Source organism: Pelophylax lessonae (genome assembly GCF_965119305.1).
Source record: "Pelophylax lessonae genome assembly, chromosome: 2".
Taxonomy (NCBI): domain Eukaryota; kingdom Metazoa; phylum Chordata; class Amphibia; order Anura; family Ranidae; genus Pelophylax; species Pelophylax lessonae.
In genome coordinates this window covers 449,795,359-449,810,381 of record NC_138769.1, presented here as the reverse complement: position 1 = coordinate 449,810,381, position 15,023 = coordinate 449,795,359, and the positions used below count along the sequence as shown (strand labels likewise).

Sequence of the window (15,023 nt, the reverse complement as noted above, 5' to 3'; positions counted from 1 at the left end):
TTTTCGGGAGGCCGTTTTTAAACGGCTTCCCAGTGACACGCCCCCAGCGCGCTCCCGCGAGCGCGCTGCGGGGAAAATCTGTGTCGGCCGTGTCCCTTGGACACGGCCGATCACAGATTGTGGTGAATGGCCAATCACAGCGGCCATTCACCACGTGATCTGGCCGTCCAATGAGCGATGATCTCATATGTAAACATATGAGATCATCTCTCATCGCTGGCGCTCCTTCCTCACACGGAGCCTGTAGTGTGAGGAAGGAGGGGGAGCCTCACAGCGCCGGGGACACAGGAGAATGTAATCAGGGCACCGATCACCAGTGCCCTGATTACACAAGGTAAAAACACACACACAGTGCCCCCCCATCAGTGCCCACAGTGCCCGCCATTAGTGCCCCCCATCAATGCCCACAATCAGTGCCCATAGTGCCGCTAGTCAGTGCCCATCAGTGCCTGCTCATCTAGGCACTGATGAGCACTGACTGGCAGCACTATGGGCACTGATGGTGCTGCCCATCAGTGCCGCTCATCAGTGCCACCCGTCAGTGTCCAGTGCCATCCGCCAGTGCCCATCAGTGCCGCCTATCAGTGTCCATCAGTGCCGCCTCTCAGTGCCGCCTCTCAGTGCCCAGCAATGCCACCTCTCAGTGCCCAGCAGTGCCGCCTATCAGTGCCCAGCAGTGCCGCCTATCAGTGCCCAGCAGTGCCGCCTATCAGTGCTCATCAGTGTCGCCTCTCAGTGCCGCCTATCAGTGCTCATCAGTGCGGCATATTAGTACCTCCTCATCAGTGCCCATAAGTGCCACCTCATCAGTGCCCATAAGTGCCACCTCATCAGTGCCCATCAGTGCAGCCTATCAGTGCCCATCAGTGCCGCCTCATCAGTGCACATCAGTGAAGGAGAAAAATTTATTTTCAAAATTTACTCGCAGAAAATAAGAAAAACTTTTTTTTTTTCAGAATTTTTTGTCTTTATTCTTTTTTTTTGTAAAAAATAAAAAACCCAGAGATGATTAAATACCACCAAAAGAAAGCTCTATTTGTGTGAAAAAAATGATAAAAATTTCAAATGGGTACAGTGTAGCATGACCGCGCAATTGTCATTCAAAGTGTGACAGCGCTGAAAGCTGAAAATTGGCCTGGATGGGAAGGGGGTTTAAGTGCACAGAAGGCAAGTGGTTAAAGGAACACTTTTTAATCAGAGTATAGCATCAAGTCAATTCAACTCCTGGGATATTGATCTGGTCGATTAAGTAGCAGAGGGGTTTTTTAATCAGTTTCAGCTGCTTTGGTGTTAATGAAATTAACAACAGGGGCACTAGATGGGCAACAATGAGACAGATCCCAAAACAGGAATGGTTTGACAGGTGGAGGCCACTGAAATGGCCTGGTCATGAAGGTTGGGTAAGCCTTCCAAAGCTGAAGTGGTTAATGACATGCCAGTCTTAGTCCGTATGGTTCAATATTGAGTTGTCCTACCCTTTGCAGCTATAACAACTCTTCTGGGAAGGCTGTCCACAATGTTTAGGAATGTGTCTATGGGAATGTTTGACTATTCTTCCAGAAGTGCATTTGTGAGGTCAGGCTCTGATGTTGGACGAGAAGGCATGGCTCAGTCTGTGCTCTAATTCATCCCAAGGGTGTTCTATGGGGTTGAGGTCAGGACTCTGTGCAGGCCAGTTAAGTTCCTCCACCTCAAACTCACAACATCAAATCATTTGGTGGATGGGGGGATTATAATGTGGGGTTGTTTTTCAGGAGTTGGGCTTGAACCCTTTCGTTCCAGTGAAGGGAATTCTTAAGGCGTCAGCATACTAAGACATTTTGGACAATTTCATGCCACCAACTTTGTGGAAACAGTTTGGGGATGGCTCCTTCCTGTTCCAACATGACTGCACACCAGTGCACAAAGCAAGGTCCATAAAGACACGGATGAGCGAGTTTGGTGTGGAGGAACTTGACTGGCCTGCACAGAGTCCTGACCTCAACCTGATAGAACACCTTTGGGGTGAATTAGAGCAGAGACTGCGAGCCAGGCCTTCATGTCCAACATCAGTGTCTGACCTCACAAATGTGCTTCTGGAAGAATAATCAAACACTCCTAAGCCTTGTGGACAGCCTTACCAGAAGAGGTCGAGCTGGTAAAGCTGCAAAGGGAAGGCCAACTCAGAATTGAACCCTAAGACTGGGATGCCATTAAAGATCATGTGTGTAAATACAGGTGTCCCAATACTTTTGTTAATGTACTGTATGTCTGAATTTTAAGGAACAAGCGACCAATTACAAGGATTGTTATCATAAAGAAAAGTTCCAGCTTCAATCATTTCCTAGTGCCAGAATCAAACATGGCCGCTTCTACTAACACCTGTGTCTCAGCGTAATGACGGAGATGATTGTTGTCGAGCCAGTGACGTCAAGCCTGGGGGGCGGAGCTGGTTATTGCAGCGTGGTGTGAGGTGTAGCTGTTGCTCCGGGTGTCGGGATGGCGGTGTACCATGACGAGGTGGAGATCGAGGACTTCGAGTATGACGAGGATACGGAGACTTATTATTACCCCTGTCCGTGCGGGGACAGGTTCGCCATCACTAAGGTATGATGAATGGGGAGCAGTGCTGGCCACAGGTGAGGGGGGACCTCTTACATATCGCGTGTCACATGACTCAGAGCATCAGTGGGAGGGGAGAGCTGACACCTGGGGCGTGGCCTGTCACTTCTTATACAATCTATACATGGCACTGGGGGCATCTATAGTAAGTTTTGCTGTACAGCCTATAACCGTGAATAGTAGGCAAATGAAGCTTCATTTCACACCTGTTGGCTTCCATGAGGCCTGGCCTAAAAAGTAGTGTTCTTAGTGATGAGTGCCATGTTGCATATAAGCTGTGGGGATATGGTACATTGTGTGCGCCCTCGCAGTCACTGCAAGGCTGCGTTCACATCTAGTAATTTGGAGTGCGTTTGTTTTGCATAACATGCATAGGGCAGCCTATTAATTTCAATGGACTTTCAATGACAAACACAGCAAAGTAACTCACTGAGCGTTTTGTTGCATTCTGGTTTGCATGTATTTATTGCTTGCATTTGCGCATGGCAAAACATGTAATTGCTTCCTGCGTTTGGGTGCCATTAACAATGGGACCACAAGCCTGACATATTTTGGGCACCTTCCTAGCACACAGAGATGTTAAAGTGGTTGTAAACCCACTTTAATGACTTGTACCTATAGGTAAGGCTTACCTATAGGTACTGTAAATATCTTCTAAACTTGCACCGTTTAGGAGATATTTACATTTCATGCAGCCGATGACGTCATTGGTGCATACGCTCTGAAGAAACGGCTGCCCATGCCATTTCTTCAGAGCCCCGTGTTGTGACTGGCGGCTCCCGCGCGCATGCGCTGGAGTGACGTCGCGCCTCTGGCCAGTAATACAGCCGGAGTCCGCAGACCCGGAAGGAAGACGGGTGAAGATGGATGTGCCTGGCAGCAGGGACAACACGGGCTTCGTTGCAGGTAAGTGTCACATAATGTGCTAGTATGCGATGCATACTAGCACAATATGCATTTACTTTGCGGGGAAAAAAAAGAAGAAAAAAGTTTTTCAAGAGTTCACTTCCTCTTTAATGAAGTCTACGATGTTTGGAGGTTCTGTATTGCTCATCCACACATGCTCAGTAGGCTCTCGCCCGTCCACAAATCCACATGTGTGCAGAGCCCTCTCCCTCCTTGTCACAGCAGCGCAGTGGTCATGTGCGGATTTGTGGCTGAGCAGTACAGCAGCTCCGCACTCCTTCCTGTGATGATGGCGGCACGGTCAGCATGCCATCCAGCCTAGCTTATATGTAGGACGTCACTCAAAATACTACTCTTCTGTCCTGGCTTTACGGAAGCTGTGGTGTGCCAACAGGTATGTCATTTTATCCCCCTGTTCAAATTGACTGCGGCTTTGAAATCATGCAACTTCATGTGAAATCGCACAATTTCAAAGCTGCATTTTGGTGCGGCTTTGACGATATCTGTGCGGCTTCATGCACAGATGTCTATTGAAGTCGCACCCGAAATCGCCAAAAATAGTGCCAGAACTACTTTTTCAAATCCATGTGGCACCCCAAGGGCAGCTTCGCACCGATTTGAAGAGTGTAATAGAAAGCAGCTCCAAATCGCATGACAAGGTGCTCCAATGTGAACAAGGGCCTAAAACAGGCATCACTAAATGGCGGCCCGCGGTCCGTTTCCGGCCCCCCTCCTTCCCCCTCCCGGACCGCAGCTGTCTCGCCATTTATCAGCCTGCTCTCCTTTCAGCTGTGATGATTTCTTTGCAGAGCCGACAGCGTGAGGCAGGACAGCTCTGAAGGGAGGGCGGGAACTGCCCGAGGTAAACAGCCAGTGATTGGTTGCCAAGATGAATGGCAGTCTAAGCAACCAATCACCATCTTGCAGCTTCCTTCCTCCAGACCTGCTATGCCTCGAGTGCTCCTGGCTGTGTAAGGTAGGGGAGAGACACTGAGTACAGCAAAGAAGAGTACTCTAATGTGTATGGGGGCTATGTACTCTAATGTGTATGGGGGCTGTGTACTATAATGTGTATGGGGGCTGTGTACTATAATGTGTATGGGGGCTGTGTACTATAATGTGTATGGGGGGGCTATGTACTCTAATGTGTGTGGGGGGGCTATGTACTCTAATGTGTGTGGGGGGGGGGGCTATGTACTCTAATGTGTGTGGGGGCTATGTACTCTAATGTGTGCGAGGGCTGAGGACTCTGATATGTGTGTGGGGCTGAGGACTCTGATATGTGTGTGGGGCTGAGGACTCTGATATGTGTGTGGGGCTGAGGACTCTGATATGTGTGTGGGGCTGAGGACTCTGATATGTGTGTGGGGCTGAGGACTCTGATATGTGTGTGGGGCTGAGGACTCTGATATGTGTGTGGGGCTGAGGACTCTGATATGTGTGTGGGGCTGAGGACTCTGATATGTGTGTGGGGCTGAGGACTCTGATATGTGTGTGGGGCTGAGGACTCTGATATGTGTGTGGGGCTGAGGACTCTGATATGTGTGTGGGGCTGAGGACTCTGATATGTGTGTGGGGCTGAGGACTCTGATATGTGTGTGGGGCTGAGGACTCTGATATGTGTGTGGGGCTGAGGACTCTGATATGTGTGTGGGGCTGAGGACTCTGATATGTGTGTGGGGCTGAGGACTCTGATATGTGTGGGGCTGAGGACTCTGATATGTGTGTGGGGCTGAGGACTCTGATATGTGTGTGGGGCTGAGGACTCTGATATGTGTGTGTGGGGCTGAGGACTCTGATATGTGTGTGTGGGGCTGAGGACTCTGATATGTGTGTGGGGCTGAGGACTCTGATATGTGTGTGGGGCTGAGGACTCTGATATGTGTGTGGGGCTGAGGACTCTGCTATGTGTGTGGGGCTGAGGACTCTGATATGTGTGGGGCTGAGGACTCTGATATGTGTGTGGGGCTGAGGACTCTGATATGTGTGTGGGGCTGAGGACTCTGATATGTGTGTGGGGCTGAGGACTCTGATATGTGTGTGGGGCTGAGGACTCTGATATGTGTGTGGGGCTGAGGACTCTGATATGTGTGTGGGGCTGAGGACTCTGATATGTGTGTGGGGCTGAGGACTCTGATATGTGTGGGGCTGAGGACTCTGATATGTGTGTGGGGCTGAGGACTCTGATATGTGTGTGGGGCTGAGGACTCTGATATGTGTGTGGGGCTGAGGACTCTGATATGTGTGTGGGGCTGAGGACTCTGATATGTGTGTGGGGCTGAGGACTCTGATATGTGTGTGGGGCTGAGGACTCTGATATGTGTGTGGGGCTGAGGACTCTGATATGTGTGGGGCTGAGGACTCTGATATGTGTGTGGGGCTGAGGACTCTGATATGTGTGTGGGGCTGAGGACTCTGATATGTGTGTGGGGCTGAGGACTCTGATATGTGTGTGGGGCTGAGGACTCTGATATGTGTGTGGGGCTGAGGACTCTGATATGTGTGTGGGGCTGAGGACTCTGATATGTGTTGGGCTTAGGATTCTGATATGTGTGTGTGGGGGCTGAGGACTCTGATATGTGTGGGGCTGAGGACTCTGATATGTGTGGGGCTGAGGACTCTATGTGTGGGGGGCTGAGGACTCTATGTGTGGGGGCTGAGGACTCTGATGTGGGGGGAATGGGGGTTAAGGCTGAGTACTCTAATGTCGGGGGGGGGTGAATACTGTAATGGGGAACTGAGGACAATGTGGGGGAGCTGAGTACTGTGATGAGGGGCTGAGGATAGTAATGTAGGGGAGTTGGGTTCTGTAATGAGGGGATAAGAAGGGTGTTGATGTTAAGGGGGTATGATAACGCAAAGGGGGGAGGGAACTGTGATGTGCAGTGGACAATGTGGAATAGATGTAAGGATGGGATTGTGATATGGGGCTCAGTGTCACAGGTAGGTCAGCCCATTCATTTTAATGGGCTGCACTACCCATGAGAAATGCAGGAAAACAAGTCCCTGACCCTTTTTTTAAATTGCGCAGTACCAAGCTGTGCTGAAGTGTGGCGTGTTCCTCTGCGGGCCGGGAACATGTGCAGTTTCACCTGCATTCCCCAGCTGCAGAGATGGGACCGCCTAGGAGAGTGTGCTGTAATGTAAAGGATCTGAATCAAATCACAAACATGATTCGGACCTCCGCTAGAAGAAGATTTTACTAAGCGGACCTCCATGAATTTTAATTCAGTACCCCTGGCCTAAAAGAAACTGTCAATACTGCACCATGATTTATAAACCATTGGGGGGCCCCTTGACTGCACTGCAGATTTTATTATAAAATAGCTAACTCTTTAAAGTGACACTAAATTATATCTTTATTCTCCAAAAATACTTCTACTATGTAATGGCCCTCTATTTTTATTTATTTTATATTTTTTGCATGAAGGTGTTTCTCGCTGTCCTTTGTGAGCTCCAAAACCTCTCCTTCGCTCCTGGTTTTTTTTTTTTTTTTTTTTGGGAGCAAGCAAGTTAGTTGCACTGCTCAATACATACTACAAATTCTGTAAGTTAGTAGTCCATTTCAGGAGTAGACAAGGGTGGCTGCGTTCAAAAAAACATAGACTCCCTCTTACAGGATTTCAAATCACAGCAGCAAAAAAGGGAAATTGGAGGAGTGTGGAGGCCCGGACACACAATAAGAAAATCAGAAATAAAATTTAGTCCGAACAATCTGCCGATTTTCGGATCGTTAGTATAGAGCAGTGATGGTGAACCTTGGCACCCCAGATGTTTTGAAACTACATTTCCCATGATGCTCTTACACTCTGCAGTGTAGTTGAGCATCATGGGAAATGTAGTTTCAAAACACCTGGGGTGCCAAGGTTTGCCATCACTGGTATGGTGCTTTCGACAGCCAATTACGAATTTTCGTACGACAAAAACTGGATGTGCAGGCTATAAAATTTTTATCGTACATCAACACAATGTTCAATTTTCGTTTCATTAGTACAGTTTTCATCCAAAAACAATCATAAGAGCAAGTCTAGGCATGCTCAGAAACTAAAGAACACATACAAAACAATTCAACACATGACATCTCTTCTGAAGTTGAATTCTGTCCTATGAGAATTTTCATATGAAAGTAACCCCTTCATTTTCGATATGAGACTAGCATGCAACAAAAAAAAACTAAAGAAAATTTGTGCGATAATCTGATCGCGTGTACGAGGCTTTAGGACGATTTTTTTTTTTTTTTATTAAACCCTTTCTGCCTACATGCCTTTCTCCTAGCAGTCTTCTTGCTCTCATGTGCAGTGAACACCTTTCTCTATAGCATTCCCCTGTGAGCCCCAGGCCAGCATGGTTGATGCATTCCTAGGGGCACAGACCCTTATCAGAAGAGGGCTGGAGTTGTGTGTCTGCGGGGGCAGCTCCAAAGAGGAGGTGAGTATTGCAGGGAAAGCTGCTTTTTTTTTTTTTTTTTTTCGTTTGAACAAAAAAATCCACTGCCCAAATCTCACGACTGTTGGAAGCTTGTTTAGAGCATGTGCACACAGATTTTAGTTGGCATCTGCACTGCATCTATGTTTGTTCACCATAGAAGTCAATGTGAATGCACTAGTAAAGTCTGTTTATTAAAAAGTGCTGACAAGCAGGGTTTTTATGACACACTATGTGAGTCTTGTCTGTGATAAATGTGTCTCTCTCCCTGTTAGTATTTTATTTTATTTTTTTAAGTATACACTGAGCCATGCATGCACAGCTTGGTGTACAGTCTTGGCACCATTCTTTTCTGGGATAAGGCGACTCCTGTGTGTACAGTTTACATAATTTGGGCCCAGCCAATCGAGCCGCCAAAGAATTGAAATCCAGAAGAAGACCGGGAGGAAAGGAAGCTATGGTGAGGGAAGGGACCACTGATATAACAGTGCTGGAGGGGATCGCTTTGGTAGGTAAGTCTCCCTTGGCAAAGTCTGGGTTTCACAAAAAACAAACCTCTATACTCGCTTCCCTACTGGCTGTAAGACCAAGAACTGAGTAATCATATGACCGCTGATCACTCAGTTCTCAGTCTGCTCTGAGCAGAGAGTGGTAACTGTCAGTCACAATTCTCTGCTCTGCCCCTCCAGCGTTCACTGGAGCACTGGGCTGTGGAGGGGGTGGGAGTGGATGTCTCAGGCTCTTGGTGGTGCACCGAGAGGCTGTGGCAGGTGATGATCAGGGTGGATCCCAACTTTATTGTCAAGATCCTTCCAGAGTCTAGAGTGGCTCTGTGATGCCAGCTAAGGCTGCTGTCGGCTGATTTTTGGTCACAGGAGAGTACAAGTAAGTGCACTCCTGTGACCCACAGGAGAAGTATGGCTGAAAGGCTTTGACAATACTTCTCTTTTATTGTGCTAATATGCTGTGAATACTGACACATCAACTGAAAGCTCCTTTTGTTTCTCTTTTGTGCGATTACATGCAGACAGATGCCAGGTCACAGCTGTTTGCGCGCACCTGTGATTTTAGCTGTTAAGAATCTGCAGTATGCACCTAATCACCTGTGTGCACGAGCACCAGTAGTAAACAGAAATGGAAGTATTATAGGATGAGTGATTATGGATTCATTTAGGTACTACTTTGTGCTGAATAATGATTTTGAATAGCAGAACCAAGAAAAATGTAGCATTCTTTAGTGTGACCCAGATTTGTCTAGCCAAAGAAAATCTTTCACAACCTGATACATTTTAACACTATTTTGTCTGGTAGATTTTAGCGACTGGTGACATTTCTAACGCTTGGGTTGTCCATGATCTATTTTCAGGAAGATCTGGAAAATGGAGAAGAAGTTGCAACGTGTCCTAGCTGTTCATTACTTGTCAGAGTTATCTATGATAAGGTGAGTCACACGCTCCACTCATTGGGCAGAGCTTTTCATGCCACTGGGTTTTTTACCATTGAAATATGCCACCTTAGCATCCCTTACTGAGCTCATAATAGCCGAGTTAAAGCGGAACTCCACCCAAAAGGGGAAGTTCCGCTTTAAGGTCTCGTCCCCTGCTTCTCTTGCACAATTTGCACTTTTGGAGCAGGTACCTGCTCCCACTTCCATTTGGCAATGGAAGTTCTCCCTCCCTCCCCCTTGCAGTCTTCTGGGATCCACCAATCCAGGATGCGCCACGCAAATTGTGCAGTGGGCACCTGGCTGTAAAGCCACAAGCTGTCCTAGCCCGGTGCCTATAGTGAAGATGTCTGCATCGCCGAGGGAGGACGGAGGCTAAAGACGGTTCAGGTGAGCTCACCACTGGACCCTGGGACAGGTGAGTGGTTGTTTTTTAAAGTCAGCAGCTACACTTTTTGTAGCTGCTGAATTTTTTTATTTTTTTTATAGCTGACTGGAGCTTCTCTTTAAAGCCCCGTACACACGCGTCAAAAATTGGCAGGGAATTTTCGGCCAACGTCCGATCTGCCGATTTTCGGCTTGTTAGTATGATGCTTCCAACAACCGACTCCCACTTTTCGGCCGAAAAAAATCTGGTGTGCAGGCTATAAAATTTTTGTTGGCCGTCAACATTACGGCCGATTTTCATGCAGTCAGTACAGATTTCGACGGAAAAATCTGATGAGCAAGTCTGGGCATGCTCAGTGAAGAAAGAAAGTAAACCAACACATGACATCACTTATGAAGTAGATTTTTGTTGTGTGAGAAAATTAGTGTGCAGTCTAGGCACATTCCAACCAACAAAACACCACTCTGGACAAAAGTCGGACGATCGGTCAGCCGATAATCGTTGCGTGTGTATGGGGCTTTAGTCTGTACAAATGAGAAATTCTGTTTTCCAACAGGATCTAATCCTTTTCGTTTAGATCCTATGCTTCAAACAGAACTTTGCACATTAGATTTTTGCTTATAAATTCTTCTCTGGGGCTTTTCTTGCTGACTTCACACTGATGCAGCAATCATTCATGGATCCAAATGCTGCAGTTCTCATAAAAAATAGTTAGAATAAAATCTCACTCTAGCTCACAGGATGAGGATACTTGCTTACCAAATCCATAAGATGGAATTTAAAGTATAACTAAAGGCAAAACGTTTTATTTGTTTGGATAGAGTGGAGAGTGATTAGAACACGTCAGCTTTCATTGCTGTCTTTTCCCTGTTAGGGAGACTCACCCTCTTTATTTGTCCTGTTTACCATTAGCATTAAAAGTAAAAGAAAATCCCAAGTTTTGGGTCGTCCCCAGAAAAGTAATAGAGGGGTAATCTTTCAATGGGGACACTAGTTCTGATGACATGGGGGGACCCCAAGGGATTCCCTTAATTTGCAGGGATTTTCTCACTTCCTGTTTTGGCTATGGGACAGGAAACAAAGGGAAATCTTCCCCAATGGGACAGGGATGGCAAAAAAAAACTGATAGAGGTTATAACCCTCCCTTACACTGTCAAAATGGAATCGTGCTTCATATCTTGCACAGATGGGGGCCAATAAGCCCAATACAGCTTTATGCTGGAATAAATCACCTTTACTTTATCTGCTACACTGATTTGAAACACACGGCTTAGCTCCAGTTTACTATTTCACCACCTTCTCCAAACAGTGCATGGCAATTACTCCTCTTCATACTTCATATTAAATCTGTAGAAGATCAAATTAACATATTACTTAGCAATCGGGTAGCAATACCAGTCTGACATGGTTCATACTAAATCTTCCTTATTGACAAGGGTTTGAATCAAGTGAAAAAATCACCACAATATATACCCTATATGCCCCATACCTTATGCAGGTTAAACAAACGGTTAAATGACCCAGGCGCTTACTCCATTGGGAATGGTTGGCGTGCTGCTCTCCTCAGATGGGGAAACTCCAAAGACTAAAAACATAAAAGAAAGGACATATCCCTGTGCTTAGGACCACTGACGCGTCAGCAGTCCTAAGCACAGGGATATGTCCTTTCCACATGAGGTGGACTTGTTTTATGCGATTTTAACCTTCATGTTTGTGAGTATGTTTTTTGGCATTCAATAAATCAATAGAAGGTGTCCAAGGGTAATGCACTAGGTGCTTGCACCTCCTTTCTTTTATGTGTACAGGTTAAACAAAATTTACAGAATGCAGTATAAAGCCTATACCAGAGAAGTAACAAAATGATCTTAAAACAAGAGTGCATCATGTGGATGTTACTAAATATCCTGAAGTGAATGCCTAATAAATGACTAGCAACCTTTAGATTATGCATTAAGAAAGAACATTAGATGCAAACAGACTACACAAAATATGTAAAAGTAAAGCTTGGGACTATCCAAAAAGACTATCAATTCCGGTATATGAAAAAAAAGAGAAACTGTCAAAGATGAATGGGAGAAACTGCCCCAAAAATAGGTGTCAAGCTTGTAGCATCATACTCAAAAAGACTTGAGACTGTAATTGGTGCCAAAGGTGCTTCAAAAAAGTATTGAGCAAAGGCTGTAAATAAGTGCGTGTGATTTTTTTTTTTTTTTTTTAATACATTTGCAAAGATTTCAAACAAACTTAACGCTATTATTATTATGGGGTATTGTTTGTAGAATTTTTAGGAAAATAAAGAATTTAATCTATTTTGGAATATGGCTGTAACATAACAAAATGTGGAAAAAGTGAAGTGCTGTGAATACTTTCCAGATGCACTGTAGGTCCTACTGTAATTGAAGGGAGGGGATTCTTAACACTGGGATGAGCCTGCATACACACAAGTGTTTCTCAACCTTTTTACAGTTGCAGCACCCTTTTTAAATAATACACAATCTCAAGGTACCCATTCAAAAAACGAATAGTTTAATAATAACATAATGCAGCGACATCCACACATGTAGGACACACAACAAGGCGATTTATTCTTTCAATGCAAATGCACCTTTGGACACTGATACTACTGACTAGTATGCCAATGTTTCTCTTCTCCCTCAGTTTCTCTCCCTCACTCCGGTAATGTGACCCCAGTGCTGAAGGAGAGGAGCAAACAAGGATGCTGTGCAGGCGCCTGATGTCTTCCTTATCAACTTATAACGTCATTATTTGTTAGGATGTCAGCGGCTGGAAGGTTGTAATGGTGCACATTAAAAACCTGTGGCCTTGTGTAACTAAAAGGCAGTCTTCATCCACCCGCTGGCTGTTGTATAATTTTTAGGCATCTTGCCAAGGCATCCTGCTTGGGGGGGGAAAGGCTGCTACGCACTGATAACCTGCAAAGAAAAATGTTTTCACTTCAGGTGGTTATATTTTACAATAAAAGGTAACCCCTTACTTTAGTTTTTGTAAGTTTGCCCACTTACAAAGGAATGAAGGGTCTATAATTTTTATCATAGGTGTATTTTAAATGATAGAGACAGAATATCCACCAAAATTCCAGAAAACACACATTATACAAATGTTCTAAATTGAGTGGTAGTTCAGTGAGTAAAATTACAGAAAATGTATGAAGGGAGCTGAAAATTCGTGTTGATAAGAAACCGTAAGGATTTAGAGAAGATCTGTAAAGAAGAGTGGACCAAACCTGGTAACCAACTACAAGACACATCTGTAGTAAAAATACCTCTGTGCTGCCAACAAGGGTTTCTCCACCAAGTACTAAGTCATGTTTTGCTTGGGGATCAAATAATTATTTTACTCACTAACCTGCAACTTAGGCCCCGTTCACATAGGGGCGATCCAACTTCGGGTGGCGACCTCCGAGGTCGCGGTGCGAGCAGCGCGCCGCGACTTCGGAGCGGCCGCCACGGACTTTATAACATTGAAGTCTATGGCGGTCGCCTCCGGGTCGCCCCAAAGAAGCTCGGGACCCTTTTTCTAAGTCGGAGCGACTTGTGTTGCTCCTATTAGAACGGGTCCACAGCTTCTGTATGGAAGGCGACCTACGGCGACCTGTGAGGCGACCAGGTCGCCTCACAGGTCGCCTTAGTGTGAATGGGGGCTTAATTTATAGCATTTGTTTTATGTGCTTTTTCTGGATTTTTGGTTGATATTCTGTCTCTCTATCATTTAGGCCCCATTCACACTGGGGCGATCCGACTTCCCAGAGCGACCTCACAGGTCGCGGCGCGCTGCTCGCACCGCGACCTCGGAGCGGCCGGCACGGACTTCATAACATTGAAGTCGATGCAGGTCGCCCCAAAGATGCTCCGGACCCTTTTTCTAAGTCGGAGCGACTTGTGTCCCTCCTATTAGAACGGGTCCACAGCTTCTCTATGCCAGGCGACCTGTCAGGTGACCAGGTCGCCTGACAGGTTGCCCCAGTGTGAACGGGGGCTCAGAATACACCTATGATAAAAGTTGTAGACCCTTAATTTCTTTGTAAGTGGGCAAACTTACAAAATCTGCAGGAGTTCAAAATTATTTTCCCCACTGTATAAGGTATTTTGGCTCATCTCAACCTCTGTTAGTTTTTCTCTGAAGAAATGTGATACTCAGAAGCCTTTCCAAACAAATCTGAGCCCCTAGACTTGGCTCCCTCATCCTGAAATCAGGAACCTGCGACCTCTGCCTATCTTGCTTTAATCCAGCAGCCACATAAGACAATCTGGCCAGCAAATTGGCTTAGAGATAATTGAAAGCCATTGTTTCATGTAGAACCGTAAAAGGTTGCACAATGCTTCTGTTTTTGTTTTAATTGCTTAAATACTGTGCAACTAGTTTTGTGAAATAATCATTGAAATGTAACTTTGTTTTTTGTTTGTGATTTTTCAAGCACTGATTTGACAGAATTGGATAATAACAATTATTTCATGTTTGCAGGATGAATTTATGAAAGGGGAAGCTGTTCCTGAACCAGTTTCTGGCAAAACCGAACTGTTAAAGTGCTGATCATGAATTTGTAAGCCTATCCCTTTGTGTGGACGCTTCATTGCTGCTGCTGCTGGATTGCTGTTTAAAGCCTCCTTTTTGAATACAAGACAAGTTACAGTTGGCTACTTGTTCCAGCTTGTTTTAAAACTTCACACCACAGCACTAATGCGCAAGTTTTTCATTGCTGCATATGTTGGCAAATGAAAATGCTTTTCTCTGGGTTACAGTATTGCAGAATAACATGTCTTCATTAGATCAGAATTGTTCCTGCTTTCTTCTGGAAAACTTGTGATAAATCCACAGCCGTTTCTTACCAAATGCATGATGCTATTTACACTTTTTCTGAAAAGACTGAGCACAGATAGAACCCTAGGAGAACTTTACATATTTACTGTAAGCTGTATATATTTTAATAAAGTGTTTATTTTATTTCTATTTTTTTTGTAGTGCTTGAGATCTTTGTCACATATAATTCTTGCACTTAGGGTAAGCTGTTTAAAAAAGAAAAAAAAAAACTCGTCCCCCAGCAGGCTTATGTCATATTTTGTGCATACTAGCACATTATAAAATACTTGCCATCTTCACCTTGTCTTACTTCCAGGTTTGCAGGCTCTGGCTGTTTGAATGGCCGAACCATGATGACATTACTCCCACGCATGAGCATGGGAGTCACAGCTGCGGCACCACGCATGCCCTGGTAACTTCAACGGCTGCTACACAATTAAA

At 45.5% G+C, this 15,023-nt stretch overlaps 1 protein-coding gene across 1 annotated transcript; it reads left to right on the top strand.

Moving 5' to 3' along the window:
• Positions 1–2,455: 2,455 nt before the first annotated feature.
• DPH3 (diphthamide biosynthesis 3) lies at positions 2,456–14,735 on the top strand. Its single transcript, XM_082247333.1, has 3 exons — positions 2,456–2,586; positions 9,299–9,373; positions 14,247–14,735. Exons 1-3 carry the CDS (start codon positions 2,479–2,481, stop codon positions 14,313–14,315), a joined length of 252 nt encoding a protein of 83 aa, XP_082103459.1. The 5' UTR covers positions 2,456–2,478; the 3' UTR covers positions 14,316–14,735.
• The last annotated feature ends 288 nt before the right edge of the window (positions 14,736–15,023 follow it).

Excerpts from the sequence above, each read along its gene's own strand:
- DPH3 (XM_082247333.1), top strand. The coding sequence starts at position 2,479 with ATGGCGGTGTACCATGACGAGGTGGAGATCGAGGACTTCGAGTATGAC. Across the intron at positions 2,587-9,298 it reads ACAGGTTCGCCATCACTAAG|GAAGATCTGGAAAATGGAGA; the intron begins GTATGATGAATG and ends ATCTATTTTCAG. Across the intron at positions 9,374-14,246 it reads TCAGAGTTATCTATGATAAG|GATGAATTTATGAAAGGGGA; the intron begins GTGAGTCACACG and ends TCATGTTTGCAG.